General features: G+C 38.4%; 3 protein-coding genes across 3 annotated transcripts; 1 reads left to right on the top strand and 2 right to left on the bottom strand.

Moving 5' to 3' along the window:
- Positions 1–434: 434 nt before the first annotated feature.
- LOC137816554 (uncharacterized) lies at positions 435–1,331 on the bottom strand. The gene has a single exon (XM_068619742.1). It carries the CDS (start codon positions 1,329–1,331, stop codon positions 435–437), a length of 897 nt encoding a protein of 298 aa, XP_068475843.1.
- A 3,135-nt stretch (positions 1,332–4,466) lies between these two features.
- Positions 4,467–7,943, top strand: LOC137818659 (aspartate aminotransferase, mitochondrial). Its single transcript, XM_068622207.2, has 10 exons — positions 4,467–4,701; positions 4,792–4,877; positions 5,643–5,849; positions 5,931–6,036; positions 6,346–6,450; positions 6,538–6,710; positions 6,953–7,112; positions 7,204–7,299; positions 7,391–7,485; positions 7,629–7,943. Exons 1-10 carry the CDS (start codon positions 4,534–4,536, stop codon positions 7,726–7,728), a joined length of 1,296 nt encoding a protein of 431 aa, XP_068478308.1. The 5' UTR covers positions 4,467–4,533; the 3' UTR covers positions 7,729–7,943.
- Positions 7,944–9,518: 1,575 nt separating this feature from the next.
- On the bottom strand, positions 9,519–10,514 carry LOC137816561 (uncharacterized). The gene has a single exon (XM_068619754.2). The coding sequence runs from the start codon at positions 10,360–10,362 to the stop codon at positions 9,865–9,867; it is 498 nt and encodes a 165-aa protein (XP_068475855.1). The 5' UTR covers positions 10,363–10,514; the 3' UTR covers positions 9,519–9,864.
- Between the last annotated feature and the right edge of the window lie 403 nt (positions 10,515–10,917).

Genomic DNA, 10,917 nt, shown 5'->3' with positions numbered 1-10,917 from the left:
AAGAACTTCCTTGCTTCCACCCTAAATACGCACTTTTAGCGATTTAACTTCAATTTATACCTGGCTATTCTGGTGAATAGCTCCTCTAGATCGACAATGTGTTTGTCCTTCATATCATCCACATATGCCTGCATGTTTCGCCCTATCATAGGGGCGAGAACCCTGTCCATCAACCTCTGGTAGGTCACGCCAGCGTGCTTGAGCCCAAAGGGTATCACCTTATAGCAATAACTGGAGAGCTCTGTCATGAATGATGTATTGCATTCATCTCGGGGATGCATCCAAATTTGGTTATAGCCTGAGAAGGCATCCAGAAAACTAAGAAGTCGGCAACCTGATGCGTTGTCTACAAAGGCGTCGATGTTGGGCAGCGGATATGAATCCTTTGGATAGGCCTTGTTCAAATCCGTAAAATCGACGCACATCCTCCACTTTCAGTTGGCCGTCTTGACCAACACCACGTTTGCTAACCACTCAGGGTATTGGATTTCCCTTTTGTGGCCGACACTTAACAGCTTTTGGGTCTTTTGCCTGATGACCAGGCGTCTTTCTTCATTGAACTTCCTCCGCCTCTGTAAGATAGGCCTGACCTTTGGATCCATCATGAGACAATGGCACAGGAAATCAGGGTCAATATCGGGCATGTCTAAGGCAGACCTCGCAAAGGCATCCAAATGCCATGCTATTACCTCGGCGATTTGGTCCTGTATTTCTTGGCTTAAAGATTTTCCAAGCTTAAACTTCTTTCCCCCAATCTCTCTTTCCAGTACCTCACCTGTAGGCTCAGGACGCCTTTCCCGGGCCATCTTTGCACGGGTGACCCCTTCTCCCTCTTGAGGCTGGCTGGTGATCGAGCATACCCCTCTCTTCGTCTTCAAGCTATTCTCATAGCATTTCTTTGTCGCCTTCTGGTCGGACTTGATGGTAATTATCGCTCCCTCAAGGGAAGGTCTGCCCAAAAGGATGTTGTAAGCTGAGGGAGCATTGACGACAAGGTACCTGATATTGACGGTTCGGGATGTGGTCCCGTCTGTGAAGGTCGTCCTTAGCTCCACGTGCCCCCTTACTTCTACCTGGTCTCCAGCGAAACCGTACAAACAGTCGTCGTATGGTCTCAGTTGGTCGGGCGACAACTGCAATTTATTGAAGGTCGAGCAAAACATTACATCGGTCGAGCTCCCTTGGTCGATATAAGGACTCCGTGTACCCTTCTCCCTCACTACTGAAATTACCACTGGGTCATTATCATGTGGGACCACATCCTGCAAATCAGCCTTAGTGAAGAAGTCGGGCTCAGGTGACTGGTCCGGTTCCGGCGCCTCTACTGCCATCACCTCTCTAGCATACTTTTTTCGCTGGGAGGCGGTACATCCTCCCGCAGAGAAAGCCCAAAGATCGTGTTGACCTCGCCATGGACTGGCACTTCGTGTCCCTGATCCCTTGCTGGGGTTACCATCGTTGAGGCTTCGTGACCTTCCTCTAGGTATTCCTTTAGGAAGCCATCCTTCCCCAAATCATCCAATTGGTGCCTAAGTGCTAAACAATAATGCACATTGTCCCCAAAGGCCTTGTGGAACTCACACTAGGTGCCCCTGCTTGGCCCCAATTTCTTGTCACTCTTTGGGGGTGATTTCAGCTTGTCAACTACGTCTGGGATAACGATCAACTCCTTGAGGTTTATTCTGAACTTGTGTCGACAGGGAAGGTCTCCCTTCGCTCGTGCCCTAGTCTAATGCTTTTTCGGCTCATAGGGCACATGCCTGGCTGGTGGTCTCTTCTCCGTCGTAACTTTATGTACCCTCATAGGTTGAGCTCGACTGCTCTCCCGAGGTCTTGTCGGTCTAACACTTCCACGTTTTTCCGTTACCTCCTCCTCTGCGCCAATGTGGGCGACAGCTCGGCGCCGGATCTCGTTAAACGTCTTTGGCATACACCTTATTAAAGAATCGCTGAATGGCCCTGATAGAATTCTCCGCCTGAAGGCGTGCATCATCAGAGCTTCATCCTTGGTGTGGAGCTTTACCACCAACGCCCCAAACCGGTTCAGGAAGTCCTTCAGGGGCTCTCTTTGGTACTTCTTCACCTCAAAGAAGTCGAAATAGATAGGAGGTTGGTTGACTATGAACTGCTCCCTGAACAAAGTAGAGAACTTATCGAAAGAGGTTATGTGTTCATCTGGGAGTTCGTTGAACCAATCCAATGTCGTGCCTGCGAACGTCCCCATGAACAGTTTGCAATGCATGGCATCTGTTCCTCCGGAGATCATCATCTGAGTATGGAAAGTCGTGATGTGGGTCTCCGGGTCTTCGGTACCTGTGAAAGTGATTCTGGGTGTCATGAAATTTGTCGATATCACAACATCCATGATCGCCTGAGAGAATGGCATGGGACGAGCCCTAACTGGGATATGTGGGTTTTACTCCCCTGCTGCGCGTTCCTCTAAACGCTGTAGATCTCTCCGCAACTCCTCATTACCCCTGCGTAACTCTTCGTTTTTTGTCCGCGACGCGTCCAACTTGAACCTAAATTGGTCTTGTCTGAGTGCTTGCTCGACTCGTACCAAAGCCAAACCCCTTTCCTTATTAGCCTTGGATGCCACCACTGTCTGCTGAAGAGTGCGGATAGTCTCCATGAGTTGCTGCATGATGACGTTGTCGCCTTCTTCCTGTCCAGATGTACCTTGTCTTGTATTCCTCATATCACCTGATAGCTCTAATCACAACTGTGGATGAGACCTAGTTTTATTGGGCCCCACGGTAGGCGCCAAATGTTCTTGCCGGTTGACCTGGTTCCCGATTGACTATGGGAACAGGTTGTGACTCCGTCTGCCTCTGTTGGAATTTGCTCTTTCCCTCGAATGTTGGAATGCGACACAGAGGGGGGCCTACCTGTTGATTGCACTCTGGCGATCAAGTCAGTACTAGGCTAAGAAAAAATGAGTAAGTAAGCAAGTAGTTTCAGTCTTAGAAATGGTGTACCTTTACCTGGATCTCAAGTCCCTTTTATAGACTACTCTTGGGTTACTCCTTGTAACTACCTTTCTCTCACGAGAACCTTATCTCGAGTGAAAGTAAGTTTGATAGGAGGAGAGTCTGTTACAATGTGCCCAATCTTAGTGCAACAACCTCCCAGAATCTCCCTCCTTGGAGTGCATAATCTTAACAGCATGGTCTTCAGGGTACCAACTCATATACCAGCATCATGGGGCCATTTGTTTACTGTAGGCGTTCTAGCCTTCACGTATCATGCCTGCAGCTTAAACCCTAGCATTCTTGGGCGTAGGCGTCTTCAGGGAATATTTACTTGTGCTAGACCTGAATGTACTATACACACCACATGCACTTTCTCACTGATTAGGCCTTATATATATATATATATATATATATATATATATATATATATATGGATTTCAACACATGTATTCCTGGGACCCACTTACGTGGTCCATGAACTCAACCAGACCACTGAACTGACTTGCTTCACACATATGCCGATATTTGATCATTTAAGCACTGAGCCCAACGCTCTGGTTCAGTACAATGACTAAAATATAATCACTAATAAAAATGTAGAGGATTCCAAGACTCACTTGACATGATATTTTTTCCTCTCAAACTTTCTTCTTAAATTTTCTTCTCACATTTTCTTTTTTTTTCAAAGTTTGTTCAGTCCTCTTTATTATGTTTTATTTAATGTTTAACAATGTAAAAAAAAAAATAAATTCCAAATATTGATGAATGTGCATGTCTCGGTGTTCATGAATTACTCTCAATGGTTAATTTTAATGTTATAGAAACAGGTCATTCATACAAAATAATAAAAATAATAATAATAATAATAATAAAAATAATAATGGCAACTTCTATGCCTATTAACATCATCAAAAGTTCCTGCAATTGTTTTATATACACTATCATTCCAAACTTCAATAAACAAAAACTTTATTTCAAATCTCTAATTTCTAATCCTAATACAGGCGAACCTTTTTTGACAATGTTTAGAAAAAAAAACTTTTATAAACTAAACTTATTTTATATATATATAAACTAATTTATAAAGCTTATCTTATATAATTTTAAATTTTAATTTTAATTTCTACATAAACTAATAGTAATCTAAGAAAAAAATAATTTTATATTTCCTTTATATTTTTAAAATTAATTTATTAAAAAAACTCACCCAAGCGTAGTATACTACCAACAGAAAATTCTAAGTTAATATGATAAGGTGCAGTCACGTTGACAAAAAGGATTATCCAAAATCAATGATGTGACATCTTATAATTAGCAAGTCAAAACAATGAGCACACTTTGGTTTTCTGATGAAAAGAAACCGTAAACTAACCAAAGCAGCACATAGGAACTCCTTGAAAAGACCAATGCAAAACCACGGCAAGGGAAACTTCACTCTGCATCATCTTCTTCTTCTTCTTTCCTCTCCTTATATAACCATTCAAAAGCCTTTTTCTTGTTTCAACAAACTAAGAGCATTTCACTGAGTTCAGAGTATATTATAACGTAAGAGTGTTGCATTATGTGGAGGTACATCAATGGAAGAATGTCCAGAAGATTTTTATCCACTTCTTGTTCCAGTGCCCGTGGTTGGTGGGACCATGTAAGACCAGCCCCAAAGGACCCCATTGTCAGTGTCAACGAGGCCTTTCTATCTGACCCTTTTCCCCACAAGATCAATCTTGGAATGGTATATGCTTATATATAGTTATAGTATATGTATATCTGTTCATCTTCCATATTTTGTCATCCCTGACTTTTCTTTCTTCGTCTTTGTAAGGGAACTTACAGGGGTGATGATGGCAAACCTTTCATTCCTCAAAGTGTTCGTGATGCAGAAATAAAGATTCAGAGATGCAAATTGGAGTGAGTGCTCTTCTTCTGTTCTTACAGTGATACTATTTTGTGTTAAAGTCATATTGTTTGAAGAATGGATCATATTTGTAACTTTTTACATGTTTCGAAACCAAGTTAAATTTTTTGTTCTTTCGAATACTAATTTGTGGTTGCTTTATCAGAATCAAATCATCGTTTACCCATAGTAGAACAACTTCAATTCTGTTGTTCTTGGACAAACGCTCTCAGAAACTCATTTATATAATAAGGTCAAACAACTTGGTGTTTATTTATTATTTTCCTGTAGCAATAGCGATATAAGACAAGCTGATCCAGTACTATTTACGCAGTGTCTTAGTTAGCTTTTTTGTTGCTTGCATTAAAAGTGGAATAACTTGGCAAATACCACACTGTATTCTTAAATACAAGATCCACTTGAACTTACGTTTTGAATGGTTGGATATATATAATGTAAGATGAAAACTATTCACGTAATATGTGTCATCTGGTTGGGTTCATCCAATGAAAAGTAGGATAGAAAAAGTTCTCTCAAGGATGAATCCATGGTGGGGTTCAATTTCCGTCTAGTATAACTTTTACCACAGCTATCTGGAATAAAAGTTCTGTATTAGTTGTAGATTTCGTGCAATACTAACAGTGATGAAATTCTTTCTCCCACGAATTGTGTTGTTTTCATTTTCAGTCCTGACTTTGTGTATCACACTCTATCAACATTAGTGCTTCTATGAATACTTTTGTACTTTTCAGAAACGAATTAACATTATTTATTGACAGGGAGTTAAACTCTTCCGCAGTCAGAACAAAATTTGTCCAGGAGTGTGTAAAATTAGCATATGGGAATGATTCATATGTTGTAAGAGAAGGATTGTTTGCCGGAGTTCCAACTCTCTCTGGAACTTCTGCATGTAGGCTTTTTGCTGAATTTCAAAGACATTTCTATCCTGATTCTCAAATGCATCTACCAGACCCTACCTGGTCAAAGTAGGTCCTTTTCGCATTGGATTATTTTTTGAGATATTTACGCTCTTTCAATATCTAATGCATAAAGTTTGCATGCTGCAGTCACCACAATATATGGAGACAAGCTGAAATTCCTGTCAAAACCTTTCACTACTACCATCCAGATACAAGGGGTTTAGATTTTGCTGCTCTTCTAAGAGATGTCAAGGTATTGAAAGTGTATTTATCAAAGTTATTGATGATATTGTGAACCAGACTAACTTTGCTATTTACAAAAGATGAGAAGCTTTGGTATTAATTTCATGCCTCTTTTCTCTCAAACAAATAAAAAAGCTATATCATTATGGTAAAATAGATGCATTTAATGTTAACCAGTGAAATGTCATTTTGTTTCTAAACAAGTTGGGCTGAGCTTGAAAAACAGCTAAAGTTGACAATGTTATGTTTTATTTTCCTATCCAGCAGTGGCATAAGAAACATTTAATCTTCTCTGTTTATTCTGTGTTGGTAATTTCAGAATGCACCAGATTGTTCTTTCTTCTTGCTTCATCCTTGTGCCCACAATCCAACTGGTGTTGACCCTACTCAGGAACAATGGAGAGAAATATCATACCAATTTAAGGTGAAAATGAGACATGAGATGCTTCAGTATAGCTTTGTACTATAAATCTAAATCAATTATAATATTCTAACGTTAATTATCTTCCAGGTAAAAAATCATTTCCCCTTCTTTGACATGGCTTATCAAGGATTTTCTAGTGGGGATCTTGACAAGGATGCCATGGCACTTCGAATTTTCCTTGAAGACGGGCATTTGATAGGATGTTCTCAATCATTTTCAAAGAACATGGGATTATCCGAACATAAAGTTGGTTGTCTTAGGTAAGAAAAGTCCTGTACACTAGTGATTAGATATTTAGAGGCATAGCATGTGCTATGACATGCAAAATAGAAATTAGATGTTAAATATGTTTCCTAGTGCATTTTTGAGGCAAGGATCAAGTACATGATATTATGATAATATGACATGAAGCTCATCTTTGTAATAATGTTTCGTAACATTTTACTGTTTTACTTTTCACGTTCTTATCAGCTTTACTAATCTACATTAAAATCTATAATAGTGTTTTGTGCCAGAATATAAAGCAAGTAGCTGCACTTAAAAGTCAACTGCAGTTGATGTCCCATGCAATGTATAGCAGCATTCCTTTTCATGGTATTTCACTAGTTGCTAAGATATTAAGCGACCCTGATGTAGAAGCACTTTGGAGGAAAGAAATAAAGGTAATATTCATCTTCTTGACTACTTTTTTTAACTTTTCTTTTCTAAACTAATTCAGGATCTAATCACATTTTTTGGCAATGCCGTTTGAAGGTCATGGCTAATCGGATTGAAACTATGCGAACTACCCTTCGACAATATCTTGAGAACTTGGAATCATCTTTCAATTGGGAGCATATAACTTCTCAGGTTTTGGATGCTTTTTAGTTACCTTATCCTTAATAAATCATGTTATAACTTTAGCTCACAGTTGTACACTTCGATGTAAACACAAATGCAGGTTGGCATGTTCTGTTTTTCTGGATTAACCCCTGATCAGGTTAAACAGCTGGAGAAGCTGTTCCATATATACATGACCCCTGATGGAAGAATAAGGTATTCATTAAAGGATATACTAAAATTCAAGCGTAGTTACTATAATTAAAGTGTCAAATTGTTTTCTCTTCATTTCTTAATTTGATAATTTTGACTGCACTAGAGAATATTCTTCCTACATAACTCCTTGGTGATACTTGCAGCATGGCAGGTGTGACCACGAGCAATGTGGCTTATTTGGCAAATGCAATACACCAGGTGACAAGAATGGATGAAGAAGCACTAAGCTCATGTTACGTTTAGAACTAACAGTCCTTCTCCACCTCATTCTAATCATAGGATATACACAAACCCCTTTTTCTTCTGTAATTCTCTATATATACCTGGCATACACAACATGCCGATTTGGTGAAAATACTCAAGTCAACATTTTTGGACTATGTGTTGATTACTGTAAAAAAATTAATTTGTAAATAAAGCCACATATTAAGTGATGAATGAAATAGCACATATGCCTTGAAAAAATAGGTGTGTTCTTAAGTTGCAACTGCTTTTGACACTGCATTTCTTCTAGTCCATGTTGGCCAATATTTTTATCCTTTGTCTCCTATGAAATCTTCAGTTGGTGAGGCCAAGATAACATGTAGAAAACTTGTTAAGGAAAAGAAATTGAATGAGTCATAATCACATATAATTGAGCTGAAAGTCTGGGGAACCGGATGGTGTAGCCTTTTAATTGGTCGAAACAAACAAAGAGAAAAGCATATTCTGCTTCTTTTGCCGGGTGAATAGGGAAAGAAAAATCTAAAATCGAGTTTGATGACTTCTTCTTGGTGATCTTCTTCGATCGCTGGAAAATCTCAAGGGACCATATAATTATAATATTCCATTTCCTTTAATTTCTAGAGACTAGAATTATTGTGAAAGTATCACAGTCATTAGTTAATAGTTATTTGTGTTACTATTTCTAATATACTACACAATATATGGCCCATGTGCACATGGAAGCTGGGACAAGATAAAGTCACTACCAGCTTCTCTGCCGACAAATTAGCTTAAACAATTTCAAACAAGTTTCAAGTTGTTGGCACTCTCTAATCTCTAGTTCTGGTAATGTGCTATTGCATTATATTAAAATGTCGGTTCAGAGATGCTGTTACTAACTATATTTATAATTTTTTAAACCATGATAAATTGGAAATGGCCAGTTATTTTAGTAGGTACGTGCCTTTGAAGTAAATATACAAAAGACAAAAGTGGTTACTGTTTGCTTATCTGATGTAATGTTAAATGTGTATTTGATTGGTGTTATATGGTGAGCAAATAGCTTTTTATTCCTTTTATAATTGCATAAACTGAAGATGTGTTCCTTCATGAGGTGATTGCTTGTATAAGAATCCGTGACCGTGACACAAGGGAAATGTTAAACCAAAAGGAAACCCAAAGTATATGTAGTCTTTCTTTACCAACACGAGTCAGAAACAAGCCATTAAGGCCAGTAAAAAAGGAAATGAACTCTGAAATGATTCTAAATGTTGCAAGCCAAAATGGTAAAATGATTATTATTGGAGCATAGTGTGGCCTCACATTTAATAGAAAAGGATAAGAAAAACAACCCATTACCTTCACCTCTTGGGTTGAAGGTTGTGTTACGCATTGATTCAATTCTGATATTTAATCAATTTTTCAACGTGAAACTAAACCTGTGAACATCTAACTGAAGTCATGATAGCTAGTATTTTGACACGATTCATTAAGAGATACTTTTTAATTACGTTACTCCTAGTTGCATATCCAGAATTTGGAGTTGTGAAGCATTTTCTCTTTGCAATTTCCACCAGTTCTTCTCTTTGCAATAAATAAAATCATTAAGACAGACAAAATAAACACCCTATTGTAGCAGTATTGGTGAAAAGATAAAGCATTGGTCAAAGATGCTGATTAAGGTGTTTCTCCTTCCCCTCCCTCAAAGTAAAAGTGTAGTAAAATTAATTGTGTACAAGTCAATCAAATGATTAAAGATCATCCAGCTGCAAGTGGATTAGTAAACTTTCTACACTGAATGTTCCATTCTGCTATTTCGTTTCATAAGATTATCACCACCACTACAATAACAACTACATTTTTTGATTACTATGAGGTTCCATAAAAGTAATGTACACGGTTCTGTTTAGGTACATTCTAAGAACAAAAAAAGGAACTATGATAATTTCAAACTGCACCAATGTTTAAGATACACTCACACCAGAAAATATATGACCTTGGAAGCAAGCATGTAATTTGAGAGGACAAAACTCTAAAAGACCAATTCTAGCATAGAAAATATAATGTCCTCTAAACATGAAGAGTATAAGCTTGAAAAATTTACAAAGAAAAACTATATAAGCAGCACATTGTCCTCTCCAGATCCAAGGCCAGGCTATGATAATAACGAGTACCTTAAGAACTGGAGGCCCGAGGAATGCTAAAGCATGACTTGGAAGAGGGTGAACTAGCACCACCTCCTTCATTATCATTAGATGATCTATAGCCTAAGAGCTTCTTCTTTCCAAACTTGGCCATAGGGACAACTTTTGAGGAGCTTGATGATGATGACCATGATGAGTATGAGGATGAGAGAATCATTTTCTTGAGGTTCAGTTTTGGTAGCAAAGCCAGCAGAAGATTGGACTTTGAGTGCTTCTTCTCTTTCTTTTTGTAGGCATTGAAGTTAAAATGATAAGAAGGTGGAGGAGTTAGAGGAGGGAGAGTGTTCTCTGAGAATGTGTGTTTGGGTGTGCCTGGCTGAGATTCCCACACAAATGGCACAGCAAGGGCTATTCTGAAAGAAGGGTTGGACATGGAACTTTCCTTTGAGAGTAGCCTGCAGAAGAACTTGTCATCTTGCTTGATTTGAAGGACACTCTTCTGATGTAACTCGGATTTAGCATTAACCATCTTTGTTTGATTGGAACCGTACGAGTTGTTGTCACCGACTCTGATTTGAGTTTGCAGAGGAGATAGAAAAAGGTTTAGGCCTGGTTTCTGGTTCAAGTCAGAGTGCCAATTACAAATGAAGTCATAATAGCTTGAGTGTCCATATATATCCAACAGTGTACCTTAACTATGCAACTTGGTTATTGACAAATAATCGGTATTAACTTCACACTTTTAAGGCTAAACCTTCCAATTTTCTGTACCTAACTGTTTTGACCATTTCTCTATGCTTCTTACACTGTGTTTGAGAAAAAATCCTTGTGTTACTCCATAAAAAGTTTAATAAGACAACCCTTGTTTTTTTTCAGTCAGAAATGCATACAAACAATGTTTAAACTTCTTTTAAACTCTATAATCAAATTATCCCTAACATACTCATTTCTTTTATTAAGAAAAAAACAAAATCTGAGTACAAGTTAGTTATATATTATGCACACTTCAAACCCTTTTTATTACATGAGGGGCTTGCTAAAATATATAATACAATCTTCAACAGCCAGGTAATGTTGTTTTATA

The sequence above is a fragment of the Phaseolus vulgaris genome, chromosome 10, assembly GCF_051622355.1.
Source record: "Phaseolus vulgaris cultivar YP4 chromosome 10, ASM5162235v1, whole genome shotgun sequence".
Classification (NCBI taxonomy): domain Eukaryota; kingdom Viridiplantae; phylum Streptophyta; class Magnoliopsida; order Fabales; family Fabaceae; genus Phaseolus; species Phaseolus vulgaris.
This window is presented reverse-complemented; position numbering and strand designations above follow the sequence as displayed.

Coding starts and splice junctions, on each gene's coding strand:
- LOC137816554 (XM_068619742.1), bottom strand. CDS start 1,331: ATGGCAGTAGAGGCGCCGGAACCGGACCAGTCACCTGAGCCCGACTTC.
- LOC137818659 (XM_068622207.2), top strand. CDS start 4,534: ATGTGGAGGTACATCAATGGAAGAATGTCCAGAAGATTTTTATCCACT. Junction 4,702..4,791: donor ACAAGATCAATCTTGGAATG/GTATATGCTTAT, acceptor CGTCTTTGTAAG/GGAACTTACAGGGGTGATGA. Junction 4,878..5,642: donor ATTCAGAGATGCAAATTGGA/GTGAGTGCTCTT, acceptor ATTTATTGACAG/GGAGTTAAACTCTTCCGCAG.
- LOC137816561 (XM_068619754.2), bottom strand. CDS start 10,362: ATGGTTAATGCTAAATCCGAGTTACATCAGAAGAGTGTCCTTCAAATC.